At 40.3% G+C, this 20,739-nt stretch overlaps 1 protein-coding gene across 11 annotated transcripts in view; it reads left to right on the forward strand.

The window, feature by feature from the left end:
* DOCK10 (dedicator of cytokinesis 10) overlaps positions 1–20,739 on the forward strand; it is a 159,004-nt gene that overhangs the window by 38,582 nt on the left and 99,683 nt on the right. For 9 of the 11 annotated variants that reach the window (XM_033005484.2, XM_033005477.2, XM_033005479.2 and 6 more), the window contains exon 2: positions 16,476–16,595. In XM_033005484.2, coding sequence (XP_032861375.2) covers positions 16,476–16,595 — 120 coding nt within the window. Of the gene's footprint in view, positions 1–752; positions 818–16,475; positions 16,596–20,739 lie in introns of all 11 variants that reach the window. The other 2 variants (XM_033005488.2, XM_033005478.2) reach the window with 2 other exon arrangements.

Here is a 20,739-nt window from a genome sequence, read left to right on the forward strand (position 1 = left end):
TTCCTGATGCTTGGAAGATGCAGATGAGACAAATATATGGTGTACCATCATTGACACCTCAGTTTCAGTCTCACAGTCTCATTAGTAGATTTGAGGCAATCCGATCTGAAAATACATGCAGTGTGTTGCCACTCACCACGATCAATTTCCTACCAAGTGCTCTGACTACAGATAGGACAGCAAATTAAATCTGATACAGTTTGTTTTGTCCAAATGCATAACTGACTTCTAGCAGCATTGCCCTGCTGCACTGTTCAGGGTGTGACAGTGATGGTGGCCTTGGTGGGGACTGAAATTGAAGACCAGGTGAGGAATATATGAAAATCAGCATCAATATGTATTAATATAGCTTATCTACTGGCCCTGCCTGCATGTTGGGGGATATTAACTGTGTTGAGTACACCAACAAGGTCTCCAAATTTTGTGATTTGTGCATCCTACATTCATAATACGGGACAGAGAGGGCTGGAAACCTGTGTGGAGTAAGTTTGGTTTGTTGGGTTGTTTGGGTTTGTTCTTTTTTTTTTTTTTTTTTTTTTGTTTAACTTAATTTTACATTAAAAAAAAAAGGCAGCTAGCCCTTTTTGACCCTCTCAGGGTGCCATATTCTTTCTTCTTCTCACCAGTAGGTGAGCTGGTAGCTGCCTGCTGGCTGTGTGCTAAAGTCACAGTTGCAAAGTACAGAATTGTTTCTGTTTCTACTCTAAGGGCTAGGTGTTTGCCATAGCTGTCATCCTTTGTTTTTTCTTCAGCTTAACTGCTGTGGTTCTACCAGGAACTCTGACATGCTGGAAATGCCACAAGCCATTCAAGGGAGGTAGGCAAGTATGTTACCTGCACTCTGACAAGTGGTGAAGTGTTCAGTTCGCCCGCCAAATTTCTCAATAATGGTCTACACCGTAGAGACCGTCTGAATCGTAGTGTCACTGTCATCATGGTGGTCTTAGTTTATAAATGAAGCAAGTTTTGTTACGAGAAGTGTGTCTTTAATTTCAGAATTAAATTTCAGAATAGCCATAATACCCTGTTGATGCAGCTTGTTCCAGCAAAAGGAGTTTTCTTACTTGTTAATTAAACTATCTTTCTCAAATCTGTTAAACAAAAGGCCCGAGTCAGGATTAGGTGTGTAATGACTATGGATGTACAATTATTTTTACATATATATATATATATAGAGAGAGAGAGAGAGAGAGAGAGAGATGGGCGTAAGTCAAGACCATGTTTTTGACTTATACTCTGTTTGTACATGTCAGCATTGCTCCCAGACAGAAGCCCTGAGCTGAAGGGAAGCATTCATTCCCTGAAACTTGCTATGAATTCAATCTTTGCATGTGATTTCCACCCCCCACCACCTTCCTAATTAAAAAAAAAAAAAAAGCCAGACTGAAGCTCCATTTCTTGATCCATCTTGGTGGAAGGTGGTAGATTATATTATTTTAGAGGGGCAGTAAGGTGAATTCAATATTTGCTACACAGCAACTCAAATATTTATCCTGTTGTGGAGTGTCTTTTGTGTTAGTTGAAGATATACACTTTAAGAACTGAATTTTTGTATCTTTATTTTGCTGCTAGCAAAGCACTAGTGAAATTCATTTTCCAGTGATTATATGACATACTGTAGCAGTGGATCGGTTCTGTCCAGCAGTACATTTTTACATATTGTATATCATAGATTCAAACTGAAGTCAATGAAGCATGACAGTGTATAGATTTAAGAGGGAAATAAATTAAGCTGGACAGAAGCTATAGAAGAAGTGTTGGAAAAGAGAATAAAGATGTTACTAAAGAACTTGTGACCTGTATCAGAAAACTGAATGCTAGTGGCTCTGAAGCAGAGGGAATACATAGCTATTCCTTAACAGGAGTGGAGATATCAAATGTTACTATTTTTCCTATCTAGTTATCAGTTTCTTCAAAATGCTGAGAACAGATACAAATGTTCAGCAAAGACTGCAGAGCAGAGGACAATTAAACTCTGAATTGACTACCTTACATATTTCATCATTTTTTGAAGTGCTACAGCACCTTATTTTGACTATATGAATCTGATGCAGCAGTGCACAAACATAAACCAAGGCTTGTGGATTTCCTGTGATCACATACCTCTTGGGATAACTTGAGGCATGGATGATAATACTTCTCACCTTATACATAATAGTTCTGAATTTAAAAGTAGTGCAGGAGCTTTATTCATACTAACATAACCAATTTTATGATCATCTTAAAGTACCTGATATCTTTAATTGAAGAGATGGAGAAGTCTTTGAGGAAAAATTAGAAAATCTTTTACAGTCACACTGATGCTTAATGAAGTTTGTTACGTACTTCAGCTACAGGACAAAGCATCATTAGACATATGACTGATGATGATATTTCCCATTACAAGTGTAGAGGGATTTGCATTCAAAACTGATCTAAGAAAGTGGAATCTTTATTTGCAGTTGTTTACTATTAGTTCTGTTTCTATCTCTGTGCGAATGCTGTAGTTTATTTATTTCATTGCTTCAATATTTTAATGCCTTGATGTTGAGAAAACAGTATGCTTGGTGCCTTTAGCATTGAGTCTGAAAAACTGTCTGTCAGACATATGAAATAAATGAGATTTAATAACATTAGGAATGAAATTCCTTTGGACAGAAGATACTCAGTGGAGTAAATTGGATAAGGACCAGCTGGAAACTTGAACCGAAATTAATCTTTTGTACTATTTGGGAGAAACACAAGTTCATCAAAGTTTCATGAAACGGTGGTGACCCTTATCTTGGTGGAAAGGATGCCCTGGAAGGGCTCCTCAGTGCTGCTGAAGACAGGAATCTGGGATAGAGCATTCCCAAGGAAAGGAATGATGGAGCTCAGCTTGTTCTGTGTGACAGTTACAGAAAGGAGTTGATAGGCAAAGGAGCCTCTGAGAGGAATTGATACCTGCTATAAGTTAAACCAGCAGAGCTGATGGATCCAGTGTTAAATTTAACTTCTGGCAAGGACCTTTTGTCTGTATTTGCTATGTTATGTGAGAGGCACTTTGGACTTCATACAGATAGCATGGTGGTTTGAGAGAAAACAAGGGTAATTCCAAAGTGGTTAATGTTGCAGAGTTATATTGGTAGCCACTTGAAATGTCTGCATACCTTGGCAAAGAATTTCTGTTGCCTTTTCTGTTTTCTAGTGCCAGACACAGATGCTTTTCACTGCTAAGTAGGAGTACAGTGAAATCTGTCTTAAGCAGTCGTGCAGCAGGCTGGTAACACTCAGTTTAAAGGAGGTCATCTTCTCAAAGGCAAAGCTAAATGATTAAGATAACGATAACATGGGTTTTTAATTCATGAAGTTGCACCATGCGTTAACTATGGAAGATGAGACCAAACTGATTAGACTGATGTGTTGTTTTGTAGTGCTCAGGTCAGACACACTGGGCTCAGTGTGACTGCTCTCCTGGCATGGAAATCCGGCATGTGGAACAGTCATGGAAATTCTGCAGAGGTTTGTTACTTTGGATCAAATGTTACTAACACTGAAAAATATGTGAAAGAGTTCATAGAACTCAGAATTATTTGCTGGAAAGAAAAAGTAAAAAAAAAAAATGGCACTCGGTAAAGTTGATCTCAGATAGAGTATTGAATTGAAGCAAGTTGTGAAAAAGATGCTTATCATCCAATTTGCAAAAAATCCAGACTGAAAAAGCAGAAAAAACCTACCAATCTTAGTTATGCATGCTCATATTAAGTAAAAATAAAAAACCTAGTACATGCCACATAAAGACTACGTGCATAGGGGAATGCAGCTTTGCTGCTACAGCAGGATGAATCCTCAGCTGGAACAAAGGAGAAGAAAAGGATCTGTGTGTGTGCGTGCACATGTGTGGGCACTGTGAGGGGGTTTGTTCAGTTTTAAAAGACCTTTGTGCCCTGCCAGCCTTCAGGCAGCTGAGCACTGGGCAAGTCTCCTACCTTAATTAAGAATAGTTTGATTGCTCGTGTCACTGCTTCCATTGCCTCTGGTTCTGAGGAACTGAGTGAGGGGATCCTAACCTGTTGGGGTGCTGCTGTAATTGCCCCTGTGTGGGGCATCTGGGAACAGGCTCTGGCTGGCTGCTTTGCTCACCCCTGAGGTGGGAGCAGAGTTGAAGCAAGCGGTGATTTTTCTTAGTTGGCAGGTGACAAGCGCTTCTTAAATTAGGTTTTTACAAACCAAAAATGTATTTTGGATATTAGCATGTAAATTTCTCTATTTTTCCCTTTTTGCAATTGTGTTCAGATTTAGGAATTTGCAAGGTACTTCCTCTTATTGGTGGTTCATGCCACTTTGAAAGTGGAACTATTACCTTGTTCTAAAAGCACAGATGATTCTGGGCCCCAGCAGCATGAACCTGTTGCTGCATGCTGTGATTGAAGTCTGGTACCGGGGGGCTCAGTAGGAGGTGGTTGTACTGTGAATGCCTGTTTTTTTTAGCTTGCAGACGTACATGCACATGAAGAAAGAGTGTGACCGTTTTGGCTTTCGAATCAGGGAGGGCGGTGAGGAGAAAGGATGTGTAATGGGTTTTGAGACAAAGATAGATGTTCAGTTGCAAGCGTTTTTTTCTACAACTTCCTATTTTGATTTGCATTTGAGGCGGGGGCTGGGTGTATTTATGGTTTAATGAGACATTCTCGCCTTAATAGCAGAATATTATTCACAGGAAGAAATGAGTTATTGCTGGTTTTCTTCTTCTTTCTGTTCAGTAACTGTGGACACAGTATGTAAGTTTTAGACATACTTCCCCCTTGAACAGTGTACGCAGCTTCCAGTTGTTATGCTGAATCTGCTGAAGGCAGGAGGCTAAAGGAGCACAGTTTTTAGAGAGATTTGTTTGCTGCTTGAATTCCTGCGGATACAATGAGCTTTCGTGGGAGATTCAGAAGGGAGCCCAGTGAACTGTGGAAGAAGAGAAGGACCATTAGGCGCGTGAATCAAGGAGAAATTCACAGATTAAGCTGTGTGAGTATGCACCCCTTCTTCTATCTCTTCTACGAAATTGTAATTAGAGTTGAGACTCTTCAGCCTACATGTAGGAGAGAGTAGTATTTATTCATTGATGTGTACATAGGATTGACTGAGTCTCGTCGATCTGTGTGATGAGGTACTGAACACTGGAGAATGATTACTGAAGTCTGAAGCACGGGGAGTTCAGGAACTTATAGAACTCAAGTGCACTAAGGAAACTTGTATAGCATCATGTTGTCAGTCAGACACACACTGATAGCAGCATTGTGTGACAGTCTCTCTAGCACCTGGTAACACATGCTTGGTGGTTCCATGAAAATCCATAATGCTGCTTTTGGAGTAGAAAGTTACTCTGTGCTATTTCAGATCTCATGATCCGCTGTGGGTGATTTCTGCCTCTTGAGGCCAGGAGGAGGAGGAGAAAGCTGCTGTCCTCTTGCAGTGCAGGGGGCAAATGGAGAAAGCTCCAGCGTCCTTGGTGGAAACCTAGAGTGAGGTTCTGCCCTGTGAGGTAGACGGCAGCTTTGTCGGTGATGGCCGTGGACAGGACTGTGCCTCCCAAAATGCCACTCTGTGACACTGGGCAGCTCATGTTAACTGCGCTGTGGCTAAGCTTTCATGACTGAAATTGGAACTGCAGACAATTCTAGGTAAAATGCTTAGAGCCTTCTGTTGAGAAGCCTTAGGCAGGCGCTGGTCTTCAGTGTGTTCTCTTAATTTGAGAGATTATTTTAGATGTCAAGCACTTAATGGCTTCCCCAGGAATGATTTGGAGACAGTGGATCCTTTTCTTCCTGGCAAGAGGTGTTTGGTTTTCTTCTGTACTTTTGCCTATCCAATTACAAGCTGTATTTGCATGTGCATGCTGGAGGCTCTTTTGAGGTTATTCTGCATGTCCAGTGTAACAATGAATCAGGGCTAATACACTGAATAAGATTATTCTCATTAACTTTTTTTAAATAGGAAGGAAAATAACTTTGCAGTTGTAACACTTGGTCACAGATTGACTAAGGAGGTCTGCAGTTCATCTAGCAGAGTGTTAGGGTTTTGCTTGAGACTAGCTGCCATTTTGGATAGATATGTTATATGGAAGTGGATCTTAAATTGTTGTGATTTCTAAGAGACAATAAAATGCATCATACTCTGGCCTAAAACTTAGAGCACTTGTAACAGTGTGCCTGTTGCCTTTAATTGGAAATAAGTACATGCCTTTTTCATCAGAAGCTTGTGGTGCACACTGTGCTTCCTGTGAAGTAGCTGGCTGCTGTAATGTCACACATAACTTGGATTTTCAGGGAAATCTGTTCTGTTTTCTGTTCTTTTCAGACATCAGATTGACACCATGACTCCATCTTAGTCTTGTTATTCTCCAAGTGTGTTTCTCAATAGTTTGTTTAGCCCTTGGGAAATGTGGGCACACTTGGCTTTACTTTTGTGGCTTGTGACCTGTGTCTTTTTACCCAGTATTTCATAATTGGAGCATGTTAAATCTTTGGCCTACGGGCACTTTTTGCTATCAAGCAGGAGCCAATTTCTCCTTTGTTCATCAGTCCTCTGCACTTCTGATGCTGCAGATTTCAAAGTGGTGTTAACTCCCACTGCAGCTGTAAAGGCTTTTGTACATGGGGACCTTATTCAAAGAGTGCATTTCTTAATCTTCTACATTTATACCTGTATTTTCTGTAGATGGGCTTGTATTATTTGCTGGAAACTCCTTTTTTTTTGTAAGAGTAATTATGATATAATTAGTTTTAATTGATTGTAGGTTGTTGATTGAACTCAGTGTGGTTGACCAAATGTTGCTCTCATTTACGTTCTGTGTGTCTAAATGACTTGATAGCTAGATAACTGATTGGGAGGGTAGCTGATGTCAAGGAAACGATTATATTTTTAACGTCATTGTGAGAGCTGAGTTTATAATGGTCTTGTATAGATGATACTGATTTTTACAGATAAAGCCTCTGTGGAAATACTTATTTACTCAGATGTGTAGTATGAAAAATATTTAAAACTCATGAAGAGGTAAGTAACCATAGTGTGGGCAATAGAAGGGAGATATTCACTGAGTAAAATGAAGCGGAACAGTATATATGAGATTTGCCCTAAGGGACAGTGACTTATTACTAAGTAGTCTCTAGAAGTCAAATGGTATTTTTTAAAAGTTTATTTAAAGCTAATGCAAACATTTCTGTCAGTTGCTTTTGCTTCAGAGGCTTCTGAAGTGGTTGAGCCCCTTTCAAAAAAGCTGTTTGCTCAGTCTACAGGTCTAGGACTTCATATATCTAAATTTTAGTATTCAAGTGAGAATGAGCTTATGCGCTCTGTTGCAACTTCATCATGAGACATACACAAGTGATCAAAGTCTTCAGCATCAGATCATGATCTAATGAACAGACAGTAGAGTTTTCCCTTCAATCCTTAAAAAAAAGTCTCTTATTTACTCTAAAAACAAAGTCTACTAAAAAGAAACCTTTATTTTCAAAGTAAATAAAAATATTTTTAAAGACAATTCTGTGCTGTGCATGGTGTTGTGTAAAATACACCCGTCTGAGCAGCCAGTTTGTGCTCAATGAGCCTGGTGGAGGAGCGGCTGAGCTAGGAGCACCTGGCATGTCCTCCTGTCTGTCCTTCTCCTGAACCTGTACACAGGTGACTCTGGGTAGATCACTCCATCTCCCTTATTCATCCAGTTTGCACAAATAGAGAGGACTGGTTTCGTCTGATCTTGTTGCTATAACTGGTTCTATTATTGCTGTATAGATGCTGTGGGTGTCAGAGCTGAGTTTCTACCTTTTCTGCGAGGGTTATCTGAGTGCCACTTAAGGGCAAAAGTTAGGAGTGTCTTTTTTTTTAATGTAGATTTTCGTTAGACTACAATAATTCTCTATATACATACGTGAAGTTATAAATATATGTATGTGTGAGTATGTATACACAGAGTCAGAAGTGCTGTTTACATAAACTTTGTACTGGAGACTTAAAAGCATTAGTCAAATTCACTATGCACAGGTTGCAAGATGGTTTTGTTACCATTCCTATTTGTGATCATGAATCTGCCTGCCTGAGACCATGCTAGAAAAAGTGAACATGAAGCAAAGAGCATTTACAGAATAGCTGAACTAGACTCACTCTAGCATCCCCTTTGTGGTACCCAGGGCAGGACAATTCAGTTCCCCTTCCCTAGGGTGAAGTAATCTCTAATGTGACACTCTGGGTGGGCAGGTCCCCTCTGCTCCCCCACAGCTCCCACCCCTTCCCGATCTGCTTCCAGCACATTCTACCTGTCTGCTCAGATGTCTGTATGAAGATGATTAAATTTCAGCTTTGACTTTTGCTTGCTTGCTTTATGAACAGATTCAGCGTGGTCTTTTAAAGAAAACCTTTTGTTGCTATAACTGCACTTTTTCTTCTGGCTAAGGTCAGGTAAGGGGAGTGAAGTGGCTGACTGTTGCCAGGTTAGAGTTCTGTGTAAATTAAACTTAAAAAAAAAAAAAAAACAACCAAAAAACCCCACAAACCCTTAAGATACTTTACAAGACTTTATTGTTTTTCCCCTGAATTGACCTATGGGCAAATATTTAGTGCAGGTTTCAGAAGTATTCGCTATTTAGAAGCTGTCATTTTTGACATTTTGAAAAGCCAATACATGATATTTAATTTAAAAACTTAGCAGTTTCTTTAGAGGTCTTGTTGTCAGTGGCATGACAATGCTGATTTTAGTAATTTTGTGATTAAATTAAATTTGTTTATGTCCTTCCTAAAAAAGGTTTCCAGCTACTGCATAAAGAGGACAAGTAAGTTGTTTTCATGTTACCTTGAATATTTTGCAGACTATATTGGTAGTTTTATCTAATTTCTAAAATGGCAAGTGCTAGTCATTGAAGATGCACGTGTGTACATGACCATGCATATACCTTCCAGATTCAGAAATCACAGCAGCAAGGCTGCAATGCCAGATGTATGATCACGATTGAGAAACAGAATCCAGGAAACACTTATAACTAAGTCGAGTGTAGCATGAAGCATCCCCTCCCTCCCCCCAGCATGGATGCTTTGCTGAAGCAAGTCCTGTGTGACTTGCATGTTTTAACCATGAGTGAGATAGTTGTACGAGTCCTAGTGCTTGCAAAATTTATAACGAAAGTAATTATAAATTCTAACTTGAGAAATAAAAGGTAATAGAAAGCGTAGGTCACTCCCAGTTGCCTGAGAACAAGTCTTTGTGGTTTGAGTATTCTTAACCCTGGTCGCTCGTCAGCCCGCTTGCTGGAGAAGTTGCGTGTCTGTGTGCCGCTGAAGTCTCCGATGGCTGCAGCTGGCCCATCAGTTAAAATGAAAATGATCTGAGTTAGCTCATCCGGATGAGAGGTGTTTCCATTTTTCAAATATTTAATACACTGAACTCTCTTACAGTAACTTTTAAAGCTGGAAAATATGCAAAGTAGGCCTTTATAGCTTTTGATCCACAAAACAGTGGTACTTTCCAATGTAAGCAATTAGGATTCATCCCATCCCAGCTGTATTTGTACAAACTAAGTCTCATTTAGTCAAGCAAATCCCTTATTGGTGTCAATCAGAATTTTTTTTGAACAAAGAGGCTTTAATGAAAGAAAATGACTTTTCACTTTCTTTATTCCCAGCTGGATCTTCCACAGGTTTCCCTGCCTTTGTGCTGCTTAAGCTGATAGGTACTATGGTGTTCTGGAAACTAATTTCTGAATCACTAGGAATTTGGAGGTTTGAATCTTTTTTGTAGTTCTTTGCAAGTTTCTCTGTACTAGAATCTTGTGGGAACTGGCAATCCCCTTAATGAAATTTATTGGCATGTCGGCTTCACTGCTGACACTAAAGAGTGTATCAGTTGTGCTGTGCAGCCCTGAAAGACTGGCTGGATTGTTTCCAAGTGCAGTTCTCCAAGGTTTACTGAAAGACATAACAAATTAAACATTTTGGACCTGACAAGTGAATGTGTTTTCACATGGGTAGAAGGGAAGGAGTTTCACAGAAAATTTTCTTTGTGCCACTAATTTTAATAAATTTGTTGACTGTGGATCACACACTGAGCCAAATGTAGCCTTTGTAGTGTGGCCAGAGAGTTCATTGACTGTAAATAAATGCATGCCAGGCAATCGTAAAAATGGTGATGTCTAAAATAAAAGGAGGGACCATCTGCCTGCTGGTTCTGGCTGTGCTTCCCTGTCCTTTCCCCAAATACCTTTTGCAGACCCTGAATTTCCTCCCATGTGCTTGAAATGCAAAACTTATCTTCCCTAAAAAAAAATCCATAACATGATGTGGAGTGTGTCGGGAGCGGAGGGCAAGCCCGTGGGGTGAGAGTGTCTGGAGTTGATGAGATCTGTCACTCCCAGCTCAGCAGGTTGCAGGTGTGGGGACACCATAATCCCTGTGTGGCTGCGCTGTCTCTGCTCCCTGGGTACAAATGCTGCCACGGGACTCGCTGCCAGGAGTGCGCTGGGTCATCTGGCTGTCACCCGTGGTCTCAACTGGTGGGGGAAGAAGGTGTGCCCGGTGCAGATACCCTTCCCAGGGAAATCACCCCAGGCACCAACTGCTGTACTGCCTGGTGGTGAACAGAGATGTTTGTTGATCCTACAGAGAAGCAAAAGTTTTGGTGACTCCATAATAAGTTAATAGTTTTCTAGCCTTAGCTTCAGCTCCTTGAATATTCAGGCAGCTGCAGCTAGCATTCCTCAGAGCTGCTGGGCAGTCTGTATTGCCAGCACATCTGAAGACAGAGTTAAATTCAGCCTTTATGCTACACCTCCTCCAAAAGTCACCGAGTCCCAACTGTTCTTTAGCTTCAGTTTGGACAGGCTTGGCAAAGAAATACTTAATTTAAGTTGACCCACCCTAGTGGAATAAAATTAACTACATATACTAACCATATAAAAAACCCTAAAGTCATGTATTAATGCCAGAGACAGTGTTTAATTGGGGGAAGGAAAGGAAAGGGAGAACAAGAAGTGTGAGAAGCACTTCACATGGATATCATCCCAGAAAGTAATTTAATTTCCTGTTGTGAGTTTTAGTGGGATTGGGCTTGGTTAATAATATCACTGAGAGGTCTATAAAAAATGAAGGAAGGTGATGCTGTTATTTCAGTAAGTTGCCCTTTCTCTTGTAAGTCTGCCCATTCCAGTATTTCAAATGTATACTAGAATGAAATACAATTTTAGACAAGCCATAGCCCGGATGAAATATAAAACAGAGTCTGGAATGATATTGACCAACCTGGCCATCATACTTTTTATGAACATGCAGTGGAACTTTCTGTCATGAAGATATTTTAGTCCATGTAACTGAAGTCCATGAGCTTAAATTCTTTCTGTGTATCTGTTTCTTTAATTTTCTTTTTCCTGGTATGGGGAACAGAAGAAATTCGTTTAAACATCTGTATTAAATTCAATAAATTTTAGATACTCAGGATTTGGTGTCTGGGAATAATATATCATTAAAGCATTAGAAAATCATAGCATTTGGTCTAGTCTATTTTTAGAATGAGGAAGTGCTTGGGATGACTATCCAGAGACTATTGGTCTCAGTTACATCATTTCCTCCTCTAGTGAGTGTTCACAGAAATATGACTTCAGGAGGATGTTATACAAGTCATTTTGTCCTATAATTATGAAGAAAAGATGGGTACTAGCATCAGTGCACAATGTCTGTGCAACTGGAGGCAAGCCGGGTACCATATCTGTTTCTGTAAAATCATTTATGTGGATGTTTTTGGTCATTATTGCTAGGAAAAATAATGCCTTTGTATGTAGACCAGAAGAGGATGGTGATCAAGCCATACGTCACTGGTGGAATCTGGGCTGGTTCACCAATGTGAAATTAAGTAGTAATTATTCCTTTGTGGTGTTGGCTCCAGTGCTCATTAAAGATCTCTTCACTATTCAAAAAGAGTTTGGAAAAGTTAGGTCAGCAACATACAGAAGTATGGTCCACAACTTTGTCAGGGAGAAGTAAATGGTACTGCTGTGGTTGTTGTAACAGGTGAGGAGTCAGAGAGTGCCTTTTTACTACATGTATTCACAACCGTTTCAGTACAACTAAATGTAATTCATTACTCACTTGAGATAGAGACTATAAAAAGCATTATAAAAATCCAAGCCAGCATAATTCGATTTTGGCACAGATTGCTAGCTTGGTCTGTTTCCAAAAAGAACAGACAAGTTAAATTGAGAAGAGGCAGCACGATGGTTATCAAATTAGTTTTAAATCAGCCCTCCTCATTTACAAATCTCTGCTAGTGCTCACAGGGAGAAATTCGCTAATCCCAACATCACTGCTTCTGTCTGCCTCTGATGAGGAAGCTGAGCAGTCATTCCACGCCTTCTAGAGATAAACTGCTAACTGAACCAGCTGCCACTTCCTATCACAAATGCAATACTAAGCACTGCAGTGCTAAGCTTTGCCAAATCCCAAGTACTTGGCTCTACCAAGGTGGAGTCAGTGTCTACATTGCATAGTCTTAAGGTTTGTAAGAACTTGCAGAATTGATAAAGAGAGCCATCATGTTTATTATACTGTCATGCTTGATGTTGGCAGGGAATGGACTAGATTATCTCTGCAGTTGGTGTATTGACAAGGATGGGCTATTACTTGCATTTCTGATTTTTGGAAGCTGGCATAATACAGTATTGCATTTTATACAGGACTTTGCTGTAATGCCATAGAAGGAAGAATGGTATTTGTCATTGCATCAACAGAAAAATATCACCATAAATATTGAGGTGCTTCACTGAAAAGTTTTGCAGTAATTTTGACAATGTCACATCTACTTACACTTAGTTAAGTTTTGGATGTGTAAACTTTCTCCTAAGAGTTCTCTGTTAACATCTGTTAAAATGTTTCCATCAGATCATGCACTCTGCAGCACTGAGAGCAAAAGCATTAGTGCTGTGGAAACAGCGATGTTTATACGCTCTCCGTGTTTCTCTGCTTCAGGGTTTTCTCGAGTTGCATATTTGTCTCATATAAATGACCTTGCAGCTGTCAAGGAGAGCTCTTCCCCTGGAGTGTTTCAGACAGCTATCAGGAGCAGTTTTCTGAGTGCTGCCAGTTTCTGAAGGGAAAAGAGAGGCCAATGTGACATAGCTTGCCCTGCCTCCAACTGCATCTGAACATCAGTGTGGTGTTAATTTTGAAGGCGATGTAGCTATGCTCACCCCAACTGCACTGGGATTTCCAGGGGGAAGAAGGAATACCTCTTCATTCTGCCAGCCCCAGCGAAAAGGGTAGTTTCCATTGGCATTGAGAACCTGCAAATGCTGCACATTTTTAATGGGATTCCCCCATATTTCAAGAGAAATCCCAAGATTTGGGGGATTCCCCAGCTGTTTCTCTGTGACTTTGATAGGAATGTGGCTACTTATGTCATTTGCTTACTGTATGTTTTTTTTTAAGAGATTATGGAGGCTAACATTCATGACACTTTCAAGGAGCACTTGACCTAGATTAATATTCAAAACCAGTCTCTGGTTTTGAAGAGTGAGCATTTATGGTTTCAATGGCACATCTGACATTAAAAATTGAGATTGTTGCAAAGCCATTAACCTAACTGTATCTGCTCTAGGAAGGGAGGGTTCTCAGTGTGGTCAATGTCACAAACTTTCTGCAGAAAATGTACATGTTTTAGTGAAATGGCTACACAGGGAAAATACCTACATGAAACACTTGTGCCTCATGTCAGTGCATGTAGTTTTTCCACTTTTACTTTGAGTTTTCTTGTAAGTGGTTACTATAAGGTTTCATACTGGAGGTAACAGTTATACTACCACAAGTTTGCTTTCTGCTAAACTTGGACTGCCTGAAGTTTTTTCAGACCTGAGCATCGTTCCCAAAATGAGTGGTACGGCAGAGATGGTACACTCAGTGTGCACTGGTTTTTTTCTTCATGTTTTAACTTATTGAAACTTATGTCTATATAGGAATATTTAATAAATAGATACAATGATCGATTTAGTGAAAGAGAGCCTAAAACTCGTGGCTAAAGGTTACTGCAGTGACTCAACATAACTTGAAAGGGAACGAGAGTGAGCGGCACATGGTGAGATGGTTGGATGAGCCCATTACGTTCCTGTGGGGAACTGCTGTCAGTAAACGGCAGACTGAAACCTCACTAAAGAATACAGCTGCTACTCAACCCGAGCATTTCTTGAGCAGGGCTGGATATTCATGTGTCAACTGGTACTGGCCAGGGCCAAGTACTGGCTTGGGGCAGTCTAGGGTAATATGGCTGGGTTAATATGAAGTCTTATGTGTCCTAGGAGGGTGCCTTGTCTTACCTGAACATCATATACTGGTATACAGTCCTGTCACACAATTAAACTTTAAAGCTGTTTCTTCCTATTTGGACCTTTTGTGTTTTGCAGTGGCCTTCCTCTAGATAAGCTTCTTCTTTTCTGTTAAACAATCCCAAGTTTTATTTCTAATTCAGTCTCCCTTTCATAACTCTAAGGCAAGATGGACTGCTGTCCTTGTACATATCCAGATTCATCTAGGAAGGAGTCTAGCACAGTATCTATGTCAAAATCCCTTTTTATTTTATTCATACAGACAGATCTTTTAGTGGTTTCCTGGGAGTTGGTAGTTAAAGATACACCATATTTAGGTAGATTGGGTATTGTGTCTCTTTCTTCCCTCTCCCTCACATCCCACAGCAACAGTCATGAACCAGTTTCCTTGGGAAAGACCATTCAAAAAAGTTATATTTTTTTACTGTTACGTATTGATTTTGTCTATCTTTTACAAGTCTTCAATGTCTCAGCATCAGTAGATAGTACTTTTGCCCTATGAATGCTAAATACTAATGATTTTTAGAAGTTTATGAACTCTTAAGCTGACAAATGGGACTAAGAGAGTTAATAGACTGAAAAAAGAATTAGTAGACTGAATCTCGGAGGAACTTCCCCAGCTCTTTCAATTGCATCTCCATCCTTGGAGGTTTTCAAGACTCATCTGGACAAGTTCCCAAGCAGCCTGATCCAGCTTGCCCTGCTTTGAGCAGAGGGTTGGAGTAGATGACCTGTAGAGGTCCTGAGTTGTTATGTGATTCTATCATAAGCTGTTCAGCAATTGAACAGCTTTCTAGAAACACGTGTCTCCCAGTGTTTTAGTCCACCTTGCATGGCTGTGTTATTGATACTTGATTAAACTTTCCGTAGATACATTTGATACCAAAGAGTCTTGAACTTAATAGAAGGGAAAACAGTGTTCACAAGGACTAGGGAGAAATCTTGAGATGACTGTAATTACTGAAAAAAACAGGAGCTCTCCAGAACAAAGTCAAAAGAAGAAGTTTATATATTTGGACGATTATATGTATAATGGACCATGTGTGAATTACATATATATTTTAGTATGTATATATAAAATCAAATATAATGGAGAATCATAAGATTGTCCACTGGAAAAATTTGTTTTATGGAGATGTGAAAGCTGTCTTTTCCAATCCACCATGGTTTTGGTTTCGGGAAGAGAGGAGGAGGGAAACTTTACATTATTCTGGATAACACAGAGCAAGAACAATGGGTGAAACACAACTCAATGTCCACCATTGCATCAGACTAAAAACCTGTTCTGCAGAAGTGTTTCTGCATTTGCGTTCCAGTAGTGTCCTTTCTCTCATCACCTGCTTTTCCATCTCTTCTAGCAGTTCCCTTGCCCTTTCTTATTTACTCTTTCTGATGCTGAAGTCTTTGAATTAAGCAAATGTTGTCACTAATACATGACTCTTCATTTGCTTAATGTATTCTAGCATGTCAGATGGGCTTCTCTTTTTCTATTTTTGGGTTGTATTGTGACTTTACTTTTGTTTTGCTGTTCTTAGGGTGGTTTCTTACTTCATCGCTGTTTCAGGCAATAATAGTACTATTACAATGATACTAATCCCATTTCTGACAAGAGAAATCATGGAGGTGGGTGCCACATAATTTCTCGGTGCCAGATAGTTTATCTCAGGAGAATAACCTTGGATTAATACCAAGTAAAACAATGTGCTGGCACTCATAAGCTACCAGCAGTTCAAGAGGTGGGACTGTGTAAGACAGTGAAGAAATTAGTAGTTAATTAGTCTAAAAAATATTCGCTCAAAGTCATATCTGCATTCAGTTCAAATTGTGTCCATCTGTCTATTTGCCAACATGTATTTACAGAGAAAGTGAGAGAGTGTTCCTGAGAGTGACGGGTAAGTTAATGTGGTGGGTTTGGTCTCTGTAATGAGCTGACAGATTGCTCTTATGCTATTAGGTGGAGAGTGACTGTTACAAGTGGCCCAATTTCCTCACATCCACTGTTGTCGCATGAGTTCAGCTGCAACAAGTTGGGAAGAATGGGGGGCAGAGGGCTGGGAAGATGCCATTCATACTTTGGTGTAAAAAAGGAAAAATACAGCAGATCTCAGTTTATGAAGGGGGAGAAAGGTAAATTTGAGTCTAGAGAGATTACCTGATTTTTTTCTTCTACAGCAGGAAAAGCCCAAACTCTTGGAGCCTTTGGATTATGAAGCTGTTATCACAGAGATTGAAAAAAATATTGGGGATAACCAGTTTAAGGATCTGATACTATTCCCCGACGATGACTTTTCAGTAAGTACAAGGCAAATTTGTGTTATTCTTTCTCTTAGGTTTCTGTTCATTTATTCATCTTCATTGCTAGAGGGAGAGCCAGAAGTTGCCCAAGGGCTCTCTAAGATTTTCTTAATTTATTTGTGTAATGCCTTACTTCCCTCTCACCAAATTCACTGGTATTTTCTCTGACATTTGTATATGAGTGAATTTACTGTTCGAAATTAGATAAAGCTCAAAGCCCTGGTTGTTCCCAAATATATTGCGGGGACTCAGAAAACGTGTTATTCCATAATGTATACTTGTCTGTTTTCACAGCAAAGTGGTAGTTTGGCCAGCGCTGGAATCTCTCTCAACTATTAAAATCTAACTTAATCACACTTCATGACTTATATCCAGTCGTTCTGATCCTATTCTGTTTCATGTATTTGACCATTAGAATCAGACAGCCCGTGATTCCCAGCCTTCTGCTTAAAGTCAGACTTTTTAGATGGTGGCCATGATATATTTCCAAGCTGTGCCATTGCTGACATTAGATTGCACAAGAAAGATAAATCCAAATGGACTTGATTTTTGCTTGATTTGGGGATTGTCTTAAATTCTTCTCCAGTGGGGTTTGAGATCTGACATCCTGCGTGATGGGGGGTGCAGAGTCCCCAGTGCTGAGGCAGGCTTCCATGGTGGGATGCTTACAGGCAGTGGTTAGTGGAGCCCACAGCCAGGGAGCTGCCTGACCTCCTCCCGGGTTCCCTGTTGCTTGTCCTGGCAAGCTGCAAAGAAATTCAGAAGCTGGAAGTCCAGGGCAGCCCTCTCCGTGGCACTGATGGGGCAGCTCCGGAGGGCAGGGGCTGCCTGCCGGGTGGCGGGGGGGGCGTGCTGCCAGGCAAGTAAGCGGGCAGATTGCCTGCCTCTTATACCAGCTTCTTCAAAATCAACCCATCTCTGTAAGATTTAGATTTTGATGAATGGGTGTTCCCTAATGGAAATACATTTCAATTTGTGACTGGTTTTGACTGCTGTGTGAGGGCCCTTCCCATCAGCTCATAGCACTGCTGCTGTCCTGTGGGACCGACTTAATCTAATCGACTGGTTTGTTTTACTAAATGGCTCTATTTCCTTGGTGGCATTAACTGAGTTAATGTGCTCATGGGATTGAGAGAAAACTAAACAGAATAGATTTCCTCATCATCGTTAATTCCTTTATCCATTTTGCACATTTGTGAATTTATGAAATTGAAATTTAGCACTATAAAGATGACTAGACATACTGTGTGCTGTCATAAGGCCCTTGAGTCCCTTGATTTAGAGTAACTGAGCTCAAGTAAGTGGAACAAACCCTCTCAGCGAAAGAAGAATCATGTCCTACTGCTCGAGACCTCTGCCTGTCAAACCATATTTTCATATCCTATTTTCATTTCATTTTGAGCAGTTGCTGCCTGGCTTTTAGTAGCTACTTCTATTTTGTTTCCTCTGTGTTATGTTTTGCAACTATTCTGCATAATCTATGTAAATATTAAAAAAAAAAAGGGGGGGGTGGGGAAGAAATAAAAAGATAACAGATGAGAGAGGTACTTTCATAGTAGAGGTGGCCTGTACGCACAGAAGAGCAGAGGCAGTGGTAGGTAGGGTCCCTATCCTTGCAATAAACCCCTTTTCTTTGTTATCTTCTGTTGAAGTCAGCTGCAGCAGCACGAGCCTATGCCACCAGACAGGACTGCAGAGCTTTCCTAGCAGACAGGTTTTTCAGCTGCAGAGTGGCTATTTATAGCCCTGCTGGTTCCTGCTGAAATATCACCTGTGCACAGAAGTCTGGGTCAGCCATTTGAGTAGAAAGAGATCCACATCTGACTGAATTAGGAGGTGCTTAGGCCGGCTCTGAGTGTTATTTAATGTGATAATGCCCCAGGAGATGGTAGGCATGACTGTTTAACTCCTAATGATTACAATTGCTTCAGACTTTGTGGCTCAGTGTTGATGCAGCCCTGGTTTGGGCCCTGTGCGTCAGCACATCCTATGGGCAAAAGTCTCTTCAGAGTGAAACCCCACCACAAGCATTAGCTGAGGTAGTGACCATAAGAGAAAGCTCTGCTTTTAATAATGATTTCCTATTTCTGGATCTGTAATATTCACCACATGCATCAGATATGGGTCAATTATCATCATAGCTGCTGTACTGTCTGGTCTTTTGTTTAGTCTCAGAATTGCTTTCTCTCTTTGAATACAATTCAAAGAGAATGCAGTTATTCTCACAAGACTTTTGCTGGTCATTTCCAACGTCTTATGAGAAGTCTGTGGAACAGCAAAGAATTCTTGGTATCAATCTAAACCTGATAGACTGTATTCCTCCATTTCCCTGCATTTCAACAGAAGAATGCAAGATGTATGCATTACAAAGACACGTTCTCTGGTTTTACTCCAGGCGGGGAAAAGATACTTTACTTTTTTGTAACTGTGCTTAATAATCATTTAAAACAAAAAAACAAAACAAAACAAAAAAAAAAGTGATTCACATCAGTTCCACTTCTTGTTTTCCTAGCAATGCAGTTTGCTAACTTTCCTCCTGCCTGCTCAAAATCCAGTTTCCCTTTGAAAAAAATCATGTCAGCTCAACTTCGTTTTTTACATGCTCCTGGATCCCGTGAACAAATTACCCTTCTATTGCTGTGCTGTGAAATAATGGCCAGTGGAAAGTTCTACAGCAATACAGCAACTGTGTGGAGAAAGGATCTGCAGAGCTTCACATAAACTCCCTGTCACATGAGTACAAGCTTGCACTGAACTTCTTGGTGGTAGTAAGTGGGAGTTGATGGGCTTCCTGCTGTGCTCATAAAAATGTGTGCTTGGTGGTGATGCTGGTCGGTTTGCATCCTCACCATTGAGTTCCGTTCACTTTCTGTTCCCCGGACCTGGCCACGCTTTCCCTTGACAATTGGAACTGCTTCTGTCTGGCATTCCTATTTCTCACTTTTCTCCTACATGATTACCAGAAAGGAGGCCATGAAATAAGTGTGATGAATACCTTCAGATTAGTCTCCCTCTCACCTTTAACATTTCACATCTTAGTCTTACATGAATTTGTTGTCATACATTTGTACTTCTGATCCAAAGTGCCTTTCTATAGCAAAGCAAAATGTTTGCTGTATCCTTTCAAAAGTATTTTTTCATCCTTTCTTCATGTCACCATAGTTAGGAAATTCACTGAACCCCAGAAGACTCTTGAAATCTCTCCAGGATCTGAAGTCTGGCATAGAATCATTGGTGCTCTCCCTTAGTGATAACAGACTCAGCGCTCCTTTGCTTTAATACCTTTGCTTGTGTGGAGGTTTAGTAAATAAATAGATGGCAACAATATGTTGATAAATATAAGTTAAGTATCCTGAAAAGGTAGCTGAAAGTATTCAATAGGTACTTCAGTTTGGTATGGGACAAAAGCATGTTAAACTCTCTGGGCCATGAAAATTTGTTTCTCCTTCTTTCCCCACGACCTATTTTTTAAATCTTTGTTTGAAAAGTGGAACTCGGTCTTTCTTAAAATAATTGTATAAATATGGATTTATGTCTGATTTGAACCTTCAGTAGAAATAATAGTTCATTGCCTAAATTTAGAACAGGTATAAGATGACAAGGCTTACCTGTGTAATGCAAAACCTACTGAAGTGTGCAGTCTGACCTGTGCTTCTGGCTCTTTGGGGCTTTTGAAAGCCCAGCCACTTGCCCTCCAAGTATCACAGAGACCTTAGAAGAGGGGCTGAGTTGTGCAGTGACAGTACTGTCCATCACTGCAGGTGTGACTGTCTCCAGGCTTCTTTTTTTTAGTTCTGAATGAAAAAGAGCCAAAATCTCCCTGTTTTTCAGATTGTGAAACCTCTGCTAGCTAAGTATTGTACAGGGACAAAAGTTGTTCATTTGGATATAGAAGTTCACAAAAGAACCAGATGCATCTCTAAGGAGAGAGTGCAAGAGTAGGCAACAACACTACCTCGACACGTGAAACAGAGTATGTGTGCCATAGGGGCAGCCCTAAGGGCAGGACTTAGAGCCTCCTTGGAGATAGCCCTGTAAACCTGACTGTTATTTCTAAGATCAGAAGAGTTACAGTGGTGAGATCATGGGTTATTTTCAATAGCACATGATTTATCTCCAACTTTGCCATGTGATAGGCAGT

Source organism: Tyto alba, unplaced genomic scaffold, assembly GCF_018691265.1.
Source record: "Tyto alba isolate M040663 unplaced genomic scaffold, T.alba_DEE_v4.0 Super-Scaffold_10, whole genome shotgun sequence".
Taxonomy (NCBI): Eukaryota; Metazoa; Chordata; class Aves; order Strigiformes; family Tytonidae; genus Tyto; species Tyto alba.